Source organism: Mesoplodon bidens (assembly GCF_964165515.1).
Source record: "Mesoplodon bidens genome assembly, chromosome: 1".
NCBI lineage: Eukaryota > Metazoa > Chordata > Mammalia > Artiodactyla > Ziphiidae > Mesoplodon > Mesoplodon bidens.
In genome coordinates, this window is record NC_138176.1 from 125,075,752 (window position 1) to 125,098,863 (window position 23,112).

A 23,112-nucleotide genomic window follows, 5' to 3' on the forward strand; every position below is an offset into this window, starting at 1 on the left:
TCCATCTCCAGGCTATTGTGAATACAGCTGCAATGAACATTTTGGTCCATGTCTCTTTTTGAATTATGGTTTTCTCAGGGTATATGCCTAGTAGTGGGATTGCTGGGTCATATGGTAGTTCTATTTTAAGTTTTTGAAGGAACCTCCATACTGTTCTCCATAGTGGCTGTACCAATTCACATTCCCACCAGCAGTGCAAGAGTGTTCCCTTTTCTCCACACCCTCTCCAGCATTTATTGTTTCTAGATTTCTTGATGATGGCCATTCTGACCGGTGTGAGATGATATCTCATTGTAGTTTTGATTTGCATTTCTCTAATGATTAATGATGTTGAGCATTCTTTCATGTGTTTGTTGGCAGTCTGTATATCTTCTTTGGAGAAATGCCTATTTAAGTCTTCTGCCCATTTTTAGATTGGGTTGTTTGTTTTTTTGCTATTGAGGTGCATGAGCTGCTTATAAATTTTGGAGATTAATCCTTTGTCAATTGCTTCATTTGCAAATATTTTCTCCCATTCTGAGGGTTGTCTTTTGGTCTTATTTATGGTTTCCTTGGTTGTGCAAAAGCTTTGAAGTTTCATTAGATCCCATTTGTTAATCTTTCTTTTTATTTCCATTTCTCTAGGAGGTGGGTCCAAAAGGATCTTGCTGTGATTTATGTCATAGAGTGTTCTGCCTATGTTTACCTCTAAGAGTTTGATAGTATCTGGCCTTACATTTAGGTCTTTAATCCATTTTGAGCTTATTTTTGTGTATGGTGTTAGGAAATGATCTAATCTCATACTATTACATGTCCCTGTCCAGTTTTCCCAGCACCACTTATTGAAGAGCCTGTCCTTTCTCCATTGTACATTCCTGCCTCCTTTATCAAAGATAAGTTTACCATATGTGTGTGGGTTTTTCTCTGGGCTTTCTATCCTGGTCCATTGTTCTATCTTTCTGTTTTTGTGCCAGTACCACACTGTCTTGATTAGTGTAGCTTTGTAGTATAGTCTGAAGTCAGGGAGCCTGATTCCTCCAGCTCCGTTTTTCGTTCTCAAGATTGCTTTGGCTATTCGGGGTCTTTTGTTTTTCCAAACAAATTGTGAAATTTTTTGTTCTAGTTCTGTGAAAAATGCCAGTGGTAGTTTGATAGGGATTGCATTGAACCTGTAGATTGCTTTGGGTAGTAGAGTCATTTTCACAATATTGATTCTTCCAATCCAGGAGCATGGTATATCTCTCCATATATTTGTATCATCTTTAATTTCTTTCATCAATGTCTTATAATTTTCTGCATACAGGTCTTTTGTCTCCTTAGGTAGGTTTATTCCTAGATATTTTATTCTTTTTGTTGCAATGGTAAATGGGAGTGTTTTCTTGATTTCACTTTCAGATTTTTCATCATTAGTGAAGAGGATGCCAGAGATTTCTGTGCATTAATTTTGTATCCTGCTACTTTACCAAATTCATTGATTAGCTCTAGTAGTTTTCTGGTAGCATCTTTAGGATTCTCTATGTATGGTATCATGTCATCTGCAAAGAGTGACAGCTTTACTTCTTCTTTTCCAATTTGGATTCCTTTTATTTCCTTTTCTTCTCTGATTGCTATGGCTAAAACTTCCAAAACTAAGTTGAATAAGAGTGGTGAGAGTGGGCAGCCTTGTCTTGTTCCTGATCTTAGTGGAAATGGTTTCAGTTTTTCACCATTCAGGATGATGTTGGCTTGGGTTTGTCATATATGGCCTTTATTATGTTGAGGAAAGTTCCCTCTATGCCTACTTTCTGCAGGGTTTTTATCATAAATCGGTGTTGAATTTTGTCAAAAGCTTTCTCTGCATCTATTGAGATGATCATATGGTTTTTCTTCTTCAGTTTGTTAATATGGTGTATCACATTGATTGATTTGCATATATTGAAGAATCCTTGCATTCCTGGAATAAACCCCACTTGATCATGGTGTAGGATCCTTTTAATGTGTTGTTGGATTCTGTTTGCTAGTATTTTGTTGAGGATTTTTGCATCTATGTTCATCAGTGATATTGGCCTGTAGTTTTCTTTCTTTGTGACATCCTTGCCTGGTTTTCGTACCAAGGTGATGGTGGCCTCATAGAATGAGTTTGGGAGTGCTCCTCCTTCTGCTATATTTTGGAAGAGTTTGAGAAGGATAGGTGTTAGCTCTTCTCTAAATGTTTGATAGAATTCGCCTGTGAAGCCATCTGGTCCTGGGCTTTTGTTTGTTGGAAGATTTTTAATCACAGTTTCAATTTCAGTGCTTGGGATTGGTCTTTTCATATTTTCTATTTCTTCCTGATTCAGTCTTGGCAGGTTTTGCATTTCTAATAATTTGTCCATTTCTTCCAGGTTGTCCATTTTATTGGCATAGTGTTTCTTGTAGTAATCTCTCATGATCTTTTGTATTTCTGCAGTGTCAGTTGTTACTTCTCCTTTTTCATTTCTAATTCTACTGATTTGAGTCTTCTCCCTTTTTGTCTTCATGAGTCTGGCTAATGGTTTATCAATTTTGTTTATCTTTTCAAAGAACCAGCTTTTAGTTTTATTGATCTTTGTTATCATTTCCTTCATTTCTTTTTCATTTATTTCTGATCTGATCTTTATGATTTCTTTCCTTCTGCTATCTTTGGGTGTTTTTTGTTCTTCTTTCTCTAATTGCCTTAGGTGCAGGATCAGGTTGTTTACCCGAGATCTTTCCTGTTTCTTAAGGTGGGATTGTATTGCTATAAATTTCCCCCTTAGAACTGCTTTTGCTGCGTCCCATAGGTTTTGGGTCATCGTGTCTCCATTGTCATTTGTTTCTAGGTACTTTTTTATTTCCTCTTTGATTTCTTCAGTGATCATTTCGTTATTGAGTAGTGTATTGTTTAGCCTCCATGTGTTTGTATTTTTTACAGATCTTTTCCTGTAATTGATGTCTAGTCTCATAGCATTGTGGTCGGAAAAGATACTTGATACAATTTCAATTTTCTTAAATTTACCAAGGCTTGATTTGTGACCCAAGATATGATCTATCCTGGAGAATGTTCCCTGAGCACTTGAGAAAAATGTGTATTCTGTTGTTTTTGGATGGAATGTTCTATAAATATCAATTAAGTCCATCTTGTTTAATGTATCATTTAAAGCTTGTGTTTCCTTATTTATTTTCATTTTGTATGATCTGTCCATTGGTGAAAGTGGGGTGTTAAAGTCCCCTATTATGAGTGTATTACTGTTGATTTCTCCTTTTATGGCTGTTAGTATTTGCCTTATGTATTGAGGTGCTCCTATGTTGGGTGCATAAATATTTACAATTGTTATATCTTCTTCTTGGATCAATCCCTTTTTCATTATGTAGTGTCCTTCTTTGTCTCTTCTAATAGTCTTTATTTTAAAGTCTATTTTGTCTGATATAAGAATTGCTACTACAGCTTTCTTTTGATTTCCATTCGCATGGAATAAGTTTTTCCATCTCCTTACTTTCAGTCTGTATGTGTCTCTAGTTCTGAAGTGGGTCTCTTGTAGACAGCATATATATGGGTCTTGTTTTTGTATCCATTGAGCCAATCTGTGTCTTTTGGTGGGAGCATTTAGTCCATTTACATTTAAGGTAATTATTGATATGTATGTTCCTATTCCCATTTCCTTAATTGTTTTGGGTTCGTTATTGTAGGTATTTTCCTCCTGTTGTGTTTCTTGCCTAGAGAAGTTCCTTTAGCATTTGTTGTAAAGCTGGTTTGGTGGTGCTGAACTCTCTCAGCTTTTGCTTGTCTGTAAACGTTTTAATTTCTCCATCAAATCTGAATGAGATCCTTGCTGGGTAGAGTAATCTTGGTTGCAGGTTTTTCTCCTTCATCACTTTAATTATGTCCTGCCACTCCCTTCTGGCTTGTAGAGTTTCTGCTGAGAGATCAGCCGTTAACCTGATGGGGATTCCCTTGTGTGTTATTTGTTGTTTTTCCCTTGCTGCTTTTAATATGATTTCTTTGTGTTTAATTTTTGACAGTTTGATTAATATGTGTCTTGGCATATTTCTCCCTGCATTTATTCTGTATGGGACTCTCTGTGCCTCCTGGACTTGGTTAACTATTTCCTTTACTATATTAGGGAAGTTTTCAAGTATAATCTCTTCAAATATTTTTTCAGTCCCTTTCTTTTTCTCTTCTTCTTCTGGAACCTCTATAATTCGAATGTTGGTGCGTTTAATGTTGTCCCAGAGGTCTCTGAGACTGTCCTCTGTTCTTTTCATTCTTTTTTCTTTATTTTGCTGTGCAGCAGTTATTTCCACTATTTTATCTTCCACTTCACTTATCCGTTCTTCTGCCTCAATTATTCTGCTATTGATCCCATCTAGAGTATTTTTCATTTCATTTATTGTGTTTTTAATCGATGCTTGATTCATCTTTAGTTCTTCTAGGTCCTTGTTAACTCTTTCTTGCATTTTGTCTATTCTGTTTCCAAGATTTTGGATCATGGAAATAGAATCTTGGATCATCTTTATTATCTTTATTCTGAATTCTTTTTCAGGTAGACTGCCTATTACCTCTACATTTGTTAGGTCTGGTAGGTTTTTATCTTGCTCCTTCACCTGCTGTGTGTTTTTCTGTCTTCTTATTTTGCTTATCTTCCTGTGTTTGGGGTCTCCTTTTTGCAGGCTGCAGATTCGTAGTTCCCGTTGTTTTTGGTGTCTGTCCCCAGTGGCTAAGGTTATTTCAGTAGGTTGTGTAGGCTTCCTGGTGGGGGGGACTAGTGCCTGTGTTCTGGTGGTTGAGGCTTGATCTTGTCTTTCTGGTGGACAGGTCCACGTCTGGTGGTGTGTTTTGGGGTGCCTGTGGCCTTATTATGTTTTTAGGCAGCCTCTGCTAATGGATGGGGTTGTGTTCCTGTCTTGCTAGTTTCTTGGCATAGGGTGACCAGCACTGTAGCTTGCTGGTCGTTGACTGAATCTGGGTGCTGGTGTTGAGATGGAGATCTCTGGGAGATTTTTCCCCCTTGATATTATGTGGAGCTGGGAGGTCTCTTTTGGACCCGTGTCCTGAAGTTGGCTCTCCCACTTCATAGGCACAGCACTGACTCCTGGCTGCAGCACCAAGAGCCTTTCATCTACCTGGCTCAGAATAAAAGGGAGAAAAAGTAGAAAGAAAGAATTAGTAGAAGAAAGAAAGAGAGAGAGAAAGAAAGGAAGAAGGAAAGAAAAAAAGGAAGGAAGGAAGGAAGGAAGAAAGAAAGAAAGGAGGGAGGGAGGGAGGACGGACGGAAAGAGTGAAAGGAAGAAAGGAGGGAGGGAGGAAGGAAAGAAAAAGAAAGAGTGAGAGGAAGAAGTGAGGGAGAGAGGGAGGAAGGAAAGAAAGAAAGAAAGAAAAGGGAGGAGGGAAGGAGGGAGGAAGGGAAGGTAGGAAAAAAAGAAAGAGAGCAGATAAAGTAAAATAGAATAAAGTATAAAATATAGTAGCGTTATTAAAAATAAAAAAGTAATTATTGAAAAAATAAATGTACAGATAGATCCCTGTGACCTATGGTGGAAGCAAAGCCATACGGAGAAAATCTCACACAGAAGTATACACATACACATTCACAAAAAGAGAACAGGGGGGAAAAATTCGAAAATCTTGCTCTCAAAGTCCACCTCCTCAAGTTGGGATAATTCGTTGTAAAAAGAGGAAAAGGCGAAAAAGTCTGAAATCTTGCTCTCAAATCCACCTGCTTAATTTGGGATAATTCGTTGTAAAAAGAGGAAAAGGGGAAAAAATCTTAAATCTTGTCCTCAAAGTCCACCTCCTCAATTTGGGATAATTCGTTGTAAAAAGAGGAAAAGGCGAAAAAATCTTAAATCTTGTCCTCAAAGTCCACCTCCTCAATTTGGGATGATTCACTGTCCATTCATGCACTCCAGAGACGCAGGGCACATCAAGCGGACCGTGAAGCTTTAATCCGCTGCCTCCAAGGCTGCACAGAGAGATTTCCCTGTCTCTTCTCTGCTCTCACAGCTCTCGGGTCTCAGCCTTGAACCTGGCCCTGCCTCTGCACATAGGTCGCCAGAGGGCGTCCGTTCTTCCCCCACACAGGACGGGTTTAAAGGAGCCGCTGATTTGGGGGCTCTGGCTCACTTAGCCCGAGGGGAGGGAGGGGCGCGCAGTGCGGGGTGGGCCTGCGGCCGCAAAGGCCGGCATGACGTTGCACCAGCCCGAGGCGCTCCGTGCGCTTTCCCAGGGAAGCTGTCCCTGGGTCCCGGGACCCCGGCAGTGGCGGGCTGCACAGGCTCCCCGGAAGGGGGGGTGGACAGTGACCTGCGCTCACACAGAGGTCTTGTGGCGGTGGCAGCAGCATCCGCAGTGTCCCACGCCCGTCTCTGTGGTCCGTGCCTTCAGCCGCTGCTCGCACCCGTCTCTGGAGCTTCTTTAAGCAGCGCTCTTAATGCCCTCTCCTTGCGCACCTGGAAATAAAAGGGAAGAAGAAGTCTCTTGCCTCTTCGGCAGCTCCAGACTTTTTCCCCGGACTCCCTCCAGGCTAGCCGTGGCGCACCAACCCCTTCAGGCTCTCTTCCTGCCACCAGCCCCATTCCTCTCCCTGCGCTCCGACTGAAAGCTGATACCCAAGCCTCAGCTCCCAGCCCCGCCCGCCCCGGCGGCCGAGCAGACAAGCCTCTCGGGCTGGTGAGTGCCGGTCAGCACCGATCCTCTGTGCCAGAATCTCTCTGCTTTGCCCTCCACACCCCTGTTGCTGTGCTCTCCTCGGCTACTCCGAAGCTTTCCCCCTCCGCCACCCACAGTCTCTGCCTGCGAAGGGGCTTCTAGTGTGTGGAAACCTTTCCTCCTTCATGGCTCCCTCCCACTTGTGCAGGTCCCGTCCCTATCCTTTTGTCTCTGTTTATTCTTTTTTCTTTTGCCCTACCTATGTATGTGGGGTGTTTCTTGCCTTTTGGGGGGTCTGAGGTCTTCTGTCAGCGTTCAGTAGGTGTTCTGTAGGAGTTGCACCACGTGTAGATGAATTTCTGATGTATCTGTGGGGAGGAAGGTGATCTCCACGTCTTACTCTTCCGCCATCTTCCTCCGGATCCCTATTTCCCTTCTTGATACAGGCACATTTTACCAATGTTCTCTACCTTCAGCTTATGTGAGAAAGAACCAAAAGATCCTTCTATGTCATTATTTTCAGCTGAAGCTTTTGGCTAATACAAAGAAATAACGGGAGCAAGAAAGGATATGAGAGGGTCCCTTAGTCATTCATGTTTATTAGAATGCCATTGCCTTCTTTTGTGTTCTAAGCAAGTTCTGGTTCAAACAGAAAACAGCCTCCTGAGACTGTCACTGCCCTTTGCTTACACAGTGGTAGACATCACACACTTATAGTCACTTTGAGATTGCTAAACATTGTGGGTCGACTGGAATTCTTAGTTTGTAAGATATTGTGCATGATATATACAAATGGGGTAGCAAGAATCCATGGGCACACCTATTGTGTATATCTCCTCTGCCCATGCCATCTCTATTATCCTGTCAAACTTCACTTCCAAACATGTTATGAGATAACATTATTATGAATTTCAAGACAGTGAACATTAAACCAAGTGAGATGTCATGCTGAGAGCAGGACTCAGTGCAGATACACAAGTCACACACCCATGAAGTCAGCCCTGTTAGTAGTATTGTAAAAAAAAAAAAAAGAAAAGAAATTCAACTAAATAAATTTAAAGATTTAATTGTCTTTATTTAATGATTCACAAATTGTGCAGCATTCCGCCTTAGCAGATAGATAGAAGCTCTGAGGAGCTGTACAAAATGGAAGATTTTTATAGCCAGAAGGAGGTGAGACAAGGAAGCTTTCTAACAGAGTGGACTGTGTCATGAAAGGACAACTTCAATTGGGAGTAGGTGAGGTCTAGCAGACAGATTACTTCACTGGTGCCGACCAGGTAATTCCAGATTGACTGATTAAAGGTCACATTCCTGAGACACGCTGAAACTGCAATTAGGCTAGGTATTAGGTGGTTTGCTGATGTAGGACTTAGTACAAGTCACTCCATTTTGAGTCTCCTTATTTCTTTTTTTAACAGTATCAACATGCAAAGCCATTTAAAGCTTGTGTTTCTATATTTATTTTCTGTTTGGATGATCTGTCCATACTGTAGGTGGGGTGTTAAATTCCCCTACTATTATTGTGTTACTGTCAATTTCCCCTTTTATTGTTGTTAACATTTGCCTTATGTATTGAGGTGCCCCTATGTTGGATACATAAATATTTATAACTGTTACATCTTCTTCTTGGATTGATCCCTTGATCATTATGTAGTGTCCTTCCTTATCTCTTGTAACAGTCTTTATTTTAAAGTCTATTTTATCTGATGTGAGTATTGTTACTCCAGCTTTCTTTTGATTTCCATTTGCATGGAATATCTTTTTCCATCCCCTCACTTTCAGTCTGTATGTGTCCCTATGTCTGAAATGGGTCTCTTGTAGACAGAATATATATGGGTCTTGCTAAATGATACAATAGACCAGATAGATTTAATTGATAGCTATAGGACATTCCACCCGAAAGTAGCAGAATACAGTTTCTTCTGAAGTGCGCATGGAACATTCTCCAGGATATATCACATCTTGGGTCACAAATCAAGTGGTGGAAAAATTTAAGAAAATTGAAATTGTACCAAGCATCTTTTACAACCAAAATGCTATGAGGTTAGAAATCAATTACTGGAAAAGAAACTGTAAAAAAACAAACACATAGAGGCTAAAAAATATGTCACTAAATAATCAAGATATCACTGAAGAAATCAAAAAGGAAATAGAAAAATACCTACGAACAAATGACAATGAAAATGCAATGACCCAAACCTGTGGGATGTAGCAAGAGGGAAGTTTATAGCAATACAGTGCTACATCAAGAAACAAGAAAAATCTCAAACAAACAATCTAATCTTACACCTAAAGCAACTAGAGAAAGAAGAAAAAAGAAAACCCAAACAGTAGAAGGAAAGTAATCATAAAGATCAGAGCAGAAATAAATGAAATAGAACTGAATAAAACAATAGCAAAGATCAATAAAACTAAAGGTTGGTTCTTTGAGAAGATAAACAAAATTGATAAACCTTTAGCCAGACGCATCAAGAAAAAAAGGGAGAGGACTCAAATCAATAAAATTAGAAATGAAAAAGGAGAAATTACAACTGACACCACAGAAATACAAAGGATTATAAGAGAACACTACAAAAAACTATATACCAATAAAATGGACAACCTCAAAGAGGTGGACAAGTTCTTAGAAAGGTACAATTTTCCAAGACTGAACCAGGAAGAATTAGAAAATATAAACAACCTATCACAAGTAATGAAATTGAAACTGTGATTAAAAATCTTTGAACAAACAAAAGTCCAGGACCAGATGGCTTCACAGTCGAATTCTATCAAACATTTAGAGAAGAGCTAGTACCATCCTTCTCAAACTCTTCCAAAAAATTGTAGAAGGAGGAACACCCTCAAAGTCATTCTATGAGGTCACCATCACCCTGATACCAAAACCAGAAAAGGTATCAGAAAAAAGAAAATTACAGACTACTATCACTGATGAATATAAATACAAAAATCCTCAACAAAATACTAGCAAACAGAATCCAACAACACATTAAAAGGATCATACACCATGATCAAGTGGGATTTGTCCCAGGAATGCAAGGATTCTTCAGTATATGCGAATCAATCAATGTGATACATCATATTAAAAAATTAAGGAATAAAAACCATATGATCATCTCAATAGATGCAGAAAAAGCTTTTGACAAAATTCAATGCCCATTTATGATAAAAATTCTCCAGAATGGGCATAGAAGAAACCTACCTCAACATAATAAAGGCCATATATGATAAACCCACAGCAAATATTCTCAATGGTGAAAAACTGAAAGCATTTCCTCTAAGATCAGGAAGGAGACAAGGAAGTCCACCCTCACCAATATTATTCAACACAGTTTTGGAAGTCCTAACCACGGCAATCAGAGAAGAAAAAGAAATAAAAGGAATCCAAATTAGAAAAGAAGAAGTAAAACTCTCACTGTTTGCACATGTCATGATACTATACATAGAAAATCTTAAGATGCCACCAGAAAACTATTAGAACTACTTGATGAATTTGATAAGGCTGCAGGACACAAAATTAGTGCACAGAAATCTCTTGCATTCCTATAAATGAACCACAAAGGATAAGAAAGAAAAATTAAAGAAACAATCTCATTTACCATTGCAACAAAAATAATAAAATACCTAGGAATAAACCTTCCTAAGGAGGCAAAAGACCTGTCTGTACTCAGGAAACTATAAAACAATGATGAAAGAAATCAAAGATAACATAAACAGATGGAGAAGTATACCATGTTCTTGGATTGAAAGAATCAATATTGTGAAAATGCCTATACTACCCAAAGCAAACTACAGATTCAGTGCAATCCATATCAAATTACCAATGACTTTCTTCACAGAATTAGAAGAAAAAGTTTTACAATTTGTATGGAAGCACAAAAGACCCCAAAGAGCCAAAGCAATCTTGAGTAAGAAAAACTGAGCTGGAGGTATCAGGCTCCCTGACTTCAAAGTATACTACAAAGCTATAGTAATCAAGATAGGATGGTACTGGCTCAAAAATAGACATATAGGTCAATGGTACAGGATAGAAAGCCCAGAGATAGACCCATGCACATATAGTTATCTAATTTATGATGAAGGAAGCAAGAACATACAATGGAGAAAAGACAGCCTCTTCAATAAATGGTGTTGGGAAAACTGGACAGCTACATGTAAAAGAATGAAATTAGAACACTCCTTAACACCATATACAAAAATAAACCCCAAATGGATTAAAGACCTAAATGTAAGACTGGAGACTCTAAAACTCTTGGAGGAAAACATAGGAAAAACACTCTTTGACATAAACCACAGCAAGATCTTTTTTGACCCACCTCCTTGAGTAATGGAAATAAAAACAAAAATAAACAAATGGGACCTAATGAAACTTCAAAGTTTTTGCACAGCAAAGGAAATCATAAACAAGATGAAAAGACAACCATCAGAATGGGAGAAAATGTTTGCAAATGAAGCAACTGACCAAGGATTAATCTCCCAAATATACAAACAGCTCATGGAGCTCAAATCAAAAAAACAAACAACCCAATCCAAAAATGGGCAGAAGACTTAAACAGACATTTCACCAAAGAAGACATACAGATAGCAGTGAGGCACATGAAAAGATGCTCAACATCACTAATTATTAGAGAAATACAAATCAAAACTACAACGAGGTATTACCTCACACTGGTCACAATGGCCATCATCACAAAATCTACGAACAATAAATGCTGGAGAGGGTGTGGAGAAAAGGGAGCACTCTTGCACTTTTGGTGGGAATGTAAATTGATATAGCCACTATGGAGAACAGTATGGAGGTTCCTTAAAAAACTAAAAATAGAACTACAGTATGACCCAGCAATTCTAGTACTGGGCATATACCCTGAGAAAACCATAATGCAAAAAGACACATGCACCCCAATGTTCATTGCAGCACTATTTACAATAGGCAGGCCATGGAAACAACCTAAATGTCCAATGACAGGTGAATGGGTAAAGAAGATGTGGTACATATGTACAGTGGAATATTTCTCAGCCATAAAAAGGAATGAAATTTGGTCATTTGTAGAGATGTGGATGGACCTAGAGTCTGTCATACAGAGTGAAATAAGCTAGAAAGATAAAAACAAGTATCATATATTAACGCATATATGTGGAATCTAGAAAAATGTTACAGATGAACCTATATGCAGGGAAGGAATAGAAACATAGATGTAGAGAACAGATATTTAGACACAGGTAAGGAAGGGGAGGGTGGGACGAACTGATAGATTAGGATTGACATATGTACACTACCATGTGTAAAATAGCTAGTAGAAACATGCTATAAAGCACAGAAATCTCGGTGCTCTGTGATGACCTAGATGGTTGGGATGTGGGGTGAGTGGGGTGTGAAAGAGGTCTAAGAGGGAGGGGATATATGTATACATATAGCTGATTCACGTCGCTGTACAGCAGAAACTAACACAACATTGTAAAGAAAATATACTCCAATTAAAAAAAAATGCAAAGCCATAATTTTCTCTAGGAAAAGCTTGAAATAAAGAGCAGGTTATTGAAATAGGGAGACTAGTGGTGGTGTTTTATTTACTGAGAATAAATGGTCACTTCTTCCTCATTTTTGTCCTTTTCCCCAAATATAGCCAGAATAGAGAAAGTCAGAAAGAAGCCTCTCAAGAATACAGATTTTTTTTTGTGGTAAATCAATACTATTAAATACTAAAAGAAAAATTAACTTTAAATTTTTTTGCATTTAGAACTCCCATCTTACCATGTTCTAAGAAAATAGGTTGGGCCATTGGAAATCTACTGAGTCAGGAAATTTGAGTTCTTAAAGTTTTATGTATCTGTCGGTTGGTTTAGTGTTTGGATAGGATTAGGGCCTGATTGTTGACAAGTCAACAAACTAAGGAGCCACTGGCTAGAGTTGAATGACAATTTGAGGGCAAACCATCTTGCTAAAACTTCAGCTGAAAGAAGACCTGGAAAAAGATAACATTTGCTTTTATATGGGAGTAAGGACAAATTTATGGCCACTGGAATATGTTATACGGATGGAACTATGCCTATGAGTTTGGTAAAAAAAAAAAATCTGAAATAATGGTCAATAAAAATACCATCGCATCTGGGGAATCGATACTCTGGTTTAGAATAGTATGTCCCCCCCAAAAGGCTGAACTACCTGCACCTTATTTCCGGCTATAAAATTCAGATTCCTGGGTTTCAGCACAAAACTACTGAGTCAGAATCACTGGGAAGAGGAACAGGAATTGACAGTATAAAGATGCACTCTAGGTGACTTTAGCCACACTAAAGTTTAAGAAACACTGTTCAAATCTCCCTTCTCCCCAAGACAATGAACGTATTCTATCTATGATAAACTAACTGTGTTGCTTTTTTTTAACAACATAGAGATACTATCCAATAATGGAATTGAGCAACCTTTAGTATTTGAAGTACTCAGAGGCATTATGAAATTCTGATGTGCAGACCCTGTTCTATTCACCATTTCTGTGTGTTTCAGAAATCAACAATACAGAAACAGACAACTTTCTGAACAATTGTAAGTTTAATATATTTATTAAAATTGCATTACCTGAATGAAAAACTTTAACTCTGGATTATTTAGGCTTACTTTGTTGGTATTATAGGGTCAGAATAAAGTTTGATCTGTGCACAGCTCATGGTATTTTATCTTATTTCTGAGGCACATTTTATTGCAAAAGGATAAAAACTGGGAGGACTTTGGAATGGATGTATGGGGCTTGTGGCAGATGTGTAGTGGAAGAGAGTAATACGGTTGTTAAAGAAAAGGCAAAAATACTTCTCAATGTTCTAATTGCAGATATCTACAATATACTCTCATGAACATTTTCTAAAGATTATATAAAAGTAATCTGTATGTTGCTATTAGTCAGCTAGAGGCAGAAATTTAGTGTTACTCTACACTAAATAAAATCTTGATGTTATTAATCCCTATTGTAAAAATTACAGACAATTATGGGGTTGGAGTATAGACTGATGAAATTATTGAAGGCCCAGATAATATCTTCACCCATATTTAAAAAAAATACTGACTCAAGGCTTAGTGTTTCCTTTCCCCTATAGCAGAGTACCCTACCACAATTTAGAGAATACATTTGATATTTAACAGAATTAGTACACAATACATTTATGTTAAAAGATGAAAGGAACTGTGTTATTCACCAGCTCAGAATGTTGGTTAATTCAAACTTAACTAAACATAAAACCAAAGGATAATCCCATTACCTAAATGGCATATATTTTTGTCACCAATATTTAGTTGGAACTTGCTATGTGCTAGTGCTGTGTTAGTCAATAGGGATATAAAATAGATAAGATTTACTCCTTGCTTAAGGCAGCTCATACTCAAATGAGACTAGATATATGAGACTACTGCATAAACAGAGTTCTAAAATAATAGTTCTCAAACAGGGGCAATTTGGCCCCCAAGTGACTCTGTCTTATTGTGGCATTTTGGTTATCATGATTGTGTGTGTGGGGGGGATGCTATTGGTACTAGTGTATATAGGCCAGGGATCCTTTAAACATCCTATTATGCATGAGACGGCCCCACACACAAGGAATTATCCATCTAACAGTGTCAATAGTGCCAAGATTGAGACATCCTGTTATAAACAATATCCTCATACTAATATTATATATATATATATACATACAATAATATAAACTAATATATATTAATCTATTATATAGAGATATATATACACACAGAGTATTATTATTGTTACTATTATTGTTATTATTATTTTGATGTAAGCATCAAGAAAGTCATAAGTAATCCAGTGTGGAATCAAGGGAATTATTAGGGAAGGCATCCTAGAGAAGGTAATGACTGATTTAAATCTTGCAAGATGAAAAGGAGTTAAATAAATGGAACACTACAGTTTAAGCAAAGGTAAGAACAAGAGAAAATATTTGATACTGTTGGAGCACAAAGTATAAGAAATTTGAGACACAGTAACACAATTTGATACTTAAAAAACAACTGCTAACTAACGTATCATCTCTTTTGCAGGCTGTGGGACAAGAAGGAACAAAACTACAAGACAGAGTCTGAGGATTGTTGGTGGGACAGAGGTACAAGAGGGTGAATGGCCATGGCAAGCTAGTCTGCAATGGAACGGGATCCATCGCTGTGGAGCAACTTTGATTAATGACACATGGCTTGTGAGTGCTGCTCACTGCTTTAGAACGTAAGTCCTGAACCTTGAGAATGACTAAGGGTAAGCAAAGTGCACTAGGGCTTGGCAGGAAGGAAATATCTCATGAGAGATGAGTTTAATACAAATTAAAGATCATATACATATGAGAGTGGGAAACTCATAAATCTTAGTAAGAGGTTTTATAGTTTAGAAATGGAAATGGTACCAAAGTACATGTAGATAAATTATCCATTGACAACTACACAATAATTTATCAAAGGAAGCAGGAATTTGAGAGTCATCTATCAGAGATGGAGGCCAGGTGGATTGTAGGTTTGAGGCTGATAGGGAAATTCCACGTTGTATGAAAAAATTAAATATGAAGAAATTTGGTAGTTACAAATTATACAACTGAATAGGTCGACTAGTTATATTTCAAGGAATTTCAATTCAATCTTCCAACCCAGTGCAAAATGCCTACAGTATACAGGATAAGTAATGCTTTCTTAAATTACTGTATAACATTTTCGATTTTCAGAGAAATGTGTGGATAGGCAACATGGTGCACATAGAATACATTCAGTTCTCTCATTCTGTACAGGATATGCTTTCCATATGTACCCTGGAGTCAACTGATGCCCAGAAATGTCAAAAGGTCCTAGGATCTGGAGTGGGTGACTAGTGGCGTGCATATCCTAAGAACCATGCCAAGGTGGAATTTCCACCTGATCTGACACCTGAGCCTTAGATTGGAAAAAGTTTGTATCTATGCATATAAACCATCATTTTAAAAAGAAAACTTACATTGATACTTTTACACTAACTTATTTAATATAAATAGTTATATTGGTAAAAATGGTAAAGTAGGATTTGTTCCTCATACTTTCTCCTCAGGTATAAGGACCCAGCCAGATGGACTGCTTCCTTTGGAGTAAAAATAAAGCCTCCAAAAATGAAACAAGGCCTCCGGAGGATAATTGTGCATGAAAAATATAAATATCCATCACATGACTATGATATTTCAGTTGCAGAGCTTTCTAACCCTGTTTCCTACACAAATGCAGTACACAGAATTTGTCTCCCTGATGCATCCCGTGAATTCCACCCTGGTGATGAGATGTTTGTGACAGGATTTGGAGCACTGCAAAATGATGGTGCGCATCTGAGGAGAAAGTCAAATCATAGTAATTTAATTTGGTATTCTAAGGCATTTAAAAAATGGAATGCCATTATGCCAAAATATGTTTGTGGGTTGGTCATATTGACTGGGGCCAAGTCAGGACCTACTTGTGAACTAAGTCATTTAGAAGACACATAAATTCCTTCAGGCCTTAAGTTACTATCAAATACATCACTACCACTATAGTAATTGTGCTTGGTAAAGTGTCTGTAAGAGTAAATATGTCTGAAATTTTTACTAGGGTATTAACCACATAAGAGATTAGGGATCATTAATACATACACCCAGTTGTGAAGATCAGAGAATCATAAAGCCACCATTCTCCCCTGCTGAAATTATCTTCTAAGCTTAACAATGACAGAGAAATTACTTAAACAACTGGAGCTTCTTTCCTAGGCACCTAACTTCATTTAAAATAGTTAGAAAAGAATTCATTTCCCAAATTTTACTGTATCTGAAAAAAATACATATCCTAAGATTCTATGCCACCATCTTATCTAATAATTAATTATAAAAGACTTTCTTCAGGTTTATAGAATATATGTAGATTTATAAATATGAAGTCTATTTTTTTCCTTTAGGAAGCAGTCAAAATCAGCTTCGGCAAGTACAAGTGGATCTCATAGACACTAAAATCTGTAATGAAGAGAAAGCTTACAATAATGCCATAACTCCTAGAATGTTATGTGCTGGCTTCTTGAAAGGAAAGAGAGATGCGTGCCAGGTAAGTGGTTTGCTACATAATTTTTTGTTCACCTTTTATTTTAAAATAATTACAGCTTTACAGGAAGTTGCAAAGATAGTACAGAGGGGTCTCATCTTCTATCATCACAGAGGTCCGTCTCCCTTTATAATAACATCTATTTCCCTCCCCCAACACTTTACCATCACTAACACCTGGCAATCACCAATCTGTTTGCCCTCTATAATTTTGTAATTTTGAGAGTGTAGCATCATACAGTAACCTTTTTTTAGAATTCCATTTTGATTTATTTATTAGTGTTTTTGACCAGACTCTCTCTTTGTAAGAAAATTGTGTGGTTCCTCTAAGTTAAATACACATAACTTATCACTGGCATTGAGATTTTACTAGTTTGAGTTGGGTTTAGAATAGAAAATGTACCTCCCTTTAAGTCTCTTTAACCCTCCCTCATTTATAATATTAAATATTAATAAATACAAATATTAAATATTTCCTCTCTATATGCTGAGAGCCACATCAAACAATGTTTCTGCTTCAAGTGCCAAATGTAACTTAGAAAACTCAAGAGGAGAAGGGAAGTCTATTTATTCATAATTTGTTCTTTCTATCCTTCTGGTTTTCTAAGATTCTTTTTATATCATTTCTCTTCTGTTTCAGAAACTTCCTTTAGCCATTCTTTTAGTGTAGATCTGTTAGTGACAAATTCCCTTAGATTTTGTTTGCAAAATTCTCTATTTCCTATTCATTTCTAAATCATAATTTTGCCAGATATAGAATTTAGGATTGACAATTTTTTCCCCAGCACTTAAATCATGGCCTCTGTGATCTCTGATGAGGAATCTGCTGTTATTAGAATTGTTGTTCCCTAAAAGATGAGGTGTCATTTCTCTCTTGCTGTGTTCAAGGTTTTTTCTTTGTCTTTAGTTTTCAGAAGTCTGATTATGTATCTTGTCATGGATTTCTCTGGGTTATACTGTTTAGGGCTTGCTCAGCTTTTTAAAATGCAGGTTTATGTCCTTTGACAAATTTGGGAAATTTCCAGCCATTATTTCTTTGAAAACTTTTTCAGCCTTACTTTCTTTTTTGTCTCTTTCTGGAACTCTAATAACAGGTATGTTAGCTCTTCCATTATGGTCTCAGAGATCTCTAAGCTTCTGTTCTTTTTTTTTTTTCCACTCCTCTTTCTCTCTGTTCAAATTGAGTAATTTCTATCATTCTGTCTTCAAGTTCATTGACTTTTTTCTTCCATCATCCCCATTGTTCTGTTAAGTACTTCTAGTGAGGTGGTCTTTTTTTTTTTTTTTTGTAGATTATTGTATTTTTCAGTTCTGAGATTTCCATTTGATCCTTTGTGTATGCTATTTCTTTACTGAAACTTCTAAATTTTTTCATTTATTTCAAACATGGTGGTAGTTGCTCATTAAGACATTTTTGTGATGGCTGCTTTAAAATCTTTGTCAGATAACTCCAACATCTGTGTCATCTCAGTGTCAGTGTCTATTGATTGCCTTTTCTCACTCAAGTCAAAATATTCCTGGTTCTTGGTATTGAGTGATTTTCAGACATATCCTGGACATTTTGGGTATTATGAGTCCCTGTATCTTCTGTTTTAACAGGGTTCCTCTGACATGACACCAGAGAGGGTAGGGAAGTGCTATCTTATTCCCACTCATTGTCCTCTGACACCAGGGTGGTGAATAGTGCTTTGTTACTGCTGGATGGAGGTGGAATTTCAGGCTCCTCACTAGGCGTGGGTTTTTTTGGTTGTTGTTGCTTTTTCTTTTAAAGGTTAGAGAAACTTATTAAATATAATTTTCATTAAATAGTTTCTTTTTCCCATCCTCACCAACTTGTTGGATGAACAGAAAAACCCCCACCCCTTCCATTGGAGGGATTCCACATGTAAAGCCTGAGATAGTGAGGATGAAGTATCAATATAAAAATACCACTCTGGATGGGGGTGTCTTTTTACTGCTCCTCTTGTGGTCTCCACTGACCTCATGGGGTAGTGGCCTCATCACTGCTTGGCTCTCCACTAAGTCTCTTCTGACATCACCCTAGTGGGAGAGAAAGTTATGCCTCCTTACCATTGGGTAGTAGTCCATGCTCCCCAGCTAGTCACCACAGAGGAGGCAGAGGAGGGCTTCATCATCACCTGGCAGGGATGAAAGAGTGGCTCCCCACTCAGCCTTCTCTGACATAAGTCTGATGGGGGATTGGGTCTCATTAGATCCTGGTAAGGCTGGAAGTCTAAGCTCCCCAATTGGCCTTTGCTTATGGGGGTTGGAATGGGGCCACAGTTTTTTGTGTTATAGGCTGGAGTGTGTACTCATCAACCAGCTTCAACATTATCAACTCATGGTCGATCTTATTTCATTCCTATATATTTTAACCCCCCAACCTTCTTCTCCCCACCCTAAACTCTAGATCTATTTTGAAGTAAATCAAAGATGTATATGATTTCACTTGAAAATATGTCACCTATTCTACAATGCCATTTTGATAACAGTATTAGATGTGAATGTCTCATAAATTTGGGGAATTAAAGAGGAGGAACAAAGTTTAGCCTTGGTTATAATTATAATATCCTGCTTTTCTATTTCAGGGGGGACTGGGCACTCATTTTCCCCCCTCTTTTATGTCTACTCTCCACAATTTTTGCCACTTTACTGCCTCCATATATTTTAATATTTCAAAAATCATTAATAACTTTATATGCAAAAACCTTTACTTGGGTGTCCTACTCCTTCCCATCTCAGTGGCATGTGGCTACCTCCTCTTAAAATATGATCTTCCTTTGGGTTCTATGATCCTGAAATATGGTGATTTTCCCCTCCCTCCTTCTCCAACAACTCATTCCTGGTTCCTTATTTTGGTTTCTCTTTCTCTTCCTCTCTCCCTCTCTCTAAGCCTGGCTGCTCCTCAACACTCATTTTTTGTCCTCTCTGTATACTCACTCAAAGAAATGATCTTTTCTTTAAGTCAGCTGTCACTTTAATGACCTCCAACTCTACATCTCCAAAATTAACCTCTTGCCCAAATTCAGTCTCACATTTTCATGTACTCCAAAACCGTTTCCATTTATGTTTTAAGTTGTTAGTATAAGACTAAAATTTATGTACTTGCCCTCTTAAACTCAACAGGCGTCACAAAATGTTACCTGTTTTTTTCATTTCAAGTTTCTCATTTATGTGGTTGGCTTTCATTATTCTTGGAATCTTCTTTTACTATTAAATATCCTTCACATGTAATCAATTAAGTCATGAAATATTTTTCCTCTTTACTATTTCTTCCAAATTTATCTCTTTGTCTTTATTCTTTCTGTTAAGATCCTACTCTATTCCTTCATTACTTCATATCTTGATCACTAACATTGGTTTCTAGTTTGGCTTCTTCTAGGTTAAAAGTCTCTGTTGTGATATATATATATATATATATATATATATATATATATATATATATATATATATATATATATATATATATATTCTTTCAAAAATTTTTTTTATTGGAGTATAGTTGATTTACAATGTTGTGTTAGTTTCTGCTGTACAGCATAGTGAATCAATTATACATACACATATTCTTTTATTTTTTCTTTGGCTATGTTGGGTCTTCCTTGTGGCGAGCTGGCTTTCTCTAGTTGCAGTGAGCAGGGGCTACTCTTCATTGTGGTTCATGAGCTTCTCATTGTGGTGGCTTCTCTTGTTGTGGAGCTTGGGCTCTAGGCGTGCAGCCTCAGTAGCTGAGGCTCACGGGTCCTAGAGCACAGGCTTAGTAGTTGTGGTACATGGGCTTTGTTGCTCCACCACATATGGGACCTTCCCGGGCCAGGGATGAAAACTGTGTCCCCTGCATTGCCAGGCAGATTCTTAACCACTGTGCCACCAGGGAAGTCTCATACATATATTCTTGAATAAACTTCCTGTTATGTTTTTCACTAAACCACTCACTAAAAATAACTGAATTTATGGTAAAAATAGGGTTAGATACAGACCAACAGACCCCTCAAAGGCTATGTAACTTTGTAACCAGAGAATTAACAACATCGACAACAACAAAAATAATTGTACCTTGAAAAATAACTTAGACAATGTAGGTAGACAGAATGCCCAAGGTGGCTGGTGGCTGACTTAAGGGAAGTTAAAAATGCACAGAAACAATAGAGTAGAAATACTGACTTGCTGAGGCTGAGACAATGCACATGGGAGTATAGCTCTGGGCAGAGGAGGAACTCCGACCTGCCAGGACCCAAGAATTAAGCAAGCCTGGGCTGTGCCACTCTGGACGGGGAGAGGTGTTCCTCGGCACAGACACTCTTAACATTTTCTTAAAATAGAGCCTCAAAGGCTTCCACCTGTGCAATAGCTGAGCTGAGGCCTCTTGTTCTGAAGATTGCAATTCTACTCCCATTATTCTGGCTCCACTGCCTAAGACAAAAACACATATAAGCCATGAAAACTTCCACCTTATCCTGATATAACTCTCCTATTCACCAATCGCATGTGAGTTAACTAATGTTAACAGAACCCACTATATCTTTCTCTATTTGATACTTGCTGGCATTACCTTAATTTTCAACTTGTAATGCTGTTAGACTCACTGCTCTCTTTTTTTCCTTAATTACCTTATTCTCAGACTCATTCACTCTTGTCTCTTAAACAAATTTAAGTTTTATTGTCTCTGGAATCTTCTATTTCTTTTTCCTAATCTGCTACGTCTTCACATATGCCTGGGTTTCAATTATCAAAATGATTTGTTATCAAATAGCTTCATATAATACATTTTATTTCTATAAGCAGATTGTACACTGCTTGAGAGGAGGGCTCATGTGTTTATACTCTTTTTACATCTCCTACCACATATGAGAGTATAAGTAAATACTTATTGGTTAATGGATTTAAAAATTACAAACACATTATTTCTAATTGAGTTATTATTACTATTAGTTAATATTTTTATATGGACAAAAGAAAATTCACAAGGAAGTTAGTATAATGTAGGGAAAAATGCATAGTTTTCTGAGTTAGATCACTCTGGATATTGAATAGCATATGATATCAGGAAAATTGCTTAACTTCTGTTGGCTTCAGTTTCTTCACTGCTAAAATGGAGAAAATGAAACCTAACTCCATTTTTTGTTGCCAGAATTACATGGGTTAATGAAATAATATATTAATTAATAGTGCTGAACTCTTAATGGGTGGTCAGTAACTAGAGATCCCAGGATTTTTCGGGAAGATCAGTCAGCACCTTGTTTTTATGACCTGTATAAAGAAACAGCCTGTTGGCTGTTTTTCACAAGGCACAAACAATTGGAATTTGTGGTTATATATAATATTTACTAAGTTCTGTTTTGTGCCAGGCTCTACGCTGAGCACATTGCATACACTGTCTTGCATAATCTTCAAAATTATCATTGAAAGTAGGTATTATTAGGAGCATTACAAATAAGCAAATTAAAGGTCTTAGCCAGCTTGGAAGGGCCAGAATTGAGATTTAAACCCAGGTGTCTGACCCTAATGTTCATATTCTTTATCAGTAATAAATTCTTCACCCTTCTTTTGGGAGCTGTATCAAACTGATAAAGAGTATGGGCAGTTATTTTGTCAGATGTATCAGACTAGTACTGTCCTGCCAAGAGATGGAGTCTTTAATCTCTGTGTACTGAACCCTGAGTCTAAGCTGTTCTCCAGGTAGGGGAGTGCCTCCTTTATGTGAATTACTGGCATAGTTAAAAAGCATTGCTTCTCATTTGAGCACACTGAAGATTTTTGAAAACCGCCCCTTTCATTAAACTCATGTTAGAAAAACAGCACATTTCTCTGTGATAAACTGAAATACTAATTGCCAATCTCTCCCTTCTCCTTTAGGGTGACTCCGGAGGACCACTGGTTAGTGCAGATGCTAGAGATATCTGGTACCTCGCTGGAATAGTGAGCTGGGGAGACGACTGTGGGCAACCCAATAAACCCGGTGTTTATGCTAGAGTGACTGCCTTCCGGGACTGGATCGCTTCCAAAACTGGTGTCTGAGAGAGAACAACCTAGAAGAATGGAACACATTTTTGTGTAGAGGCCATTCTTAGAGATATAGAATTGCAGAAGAAGTCATGCAGATCACCTGGATGTGACCGATCGAACTAAACTATCTGCTATTTCCTTCCTAGCTCTGCTTCACATAGCATCCTGTTTCTGCCAGATGGATTCTGTCCCAACTTGCAGTCACTTGTTTTCTAGGAGTTTTCTGTCATCAAATTTTGGCTTGTTGACATAAATTTCTCATGCATACGTACGATTTGAAGTGATCCCCTCCTTCATTTCCCCAGCTTCTCTCATCTCGGTAAATTTCCACTTTCACGGTGCAGGACAAAGAGTAAAAGAAAGTATGAAAAGGAAAGAACTACATTTTTACATACAGAAAAATATTAGGTGCTTTTTTTCTTAATGGAATGAGG

General features: G+C 37.6%; 1 protein-coding gene across 1 annotated transcript in view; it reads left to right on the forward strand.

The window, feature by feature from the left end:
* Positions 1–22,690, forward strand: part of LOC308625380 (transmembrane protease serine 11E-like) — a gene marked incomplete at both ends in the record, with an annotated part of 48,500 nt that extends 25,810 nt beyond the window's left edge. Inside the window, 5 exons of the mRNA XM_081249498.1 lie at positions 13,110–13,148; positions 14,646–14,823; positions 15,667–15,926; positions 16,534–16,676; positions 22,529–22,690. Of these exons, the coding sequence (XP_081105624.1) occupies positions 13,110–13,148; positions 14,646–14,823; positions 15,667–15,926; positions 16,534–16,676; positions 22,529–22,690 (782 nt within the window). The remainder of the gene's footprint in view (positions 1–13,109; positions 13,149–14,645; positions 14,824–15,666; positions 15,927–16,533; positions 16,677–22,528) is intronic.
* Between the last annotated feature and the right edge of the window lie 422 nt (positions 22,691–23,112).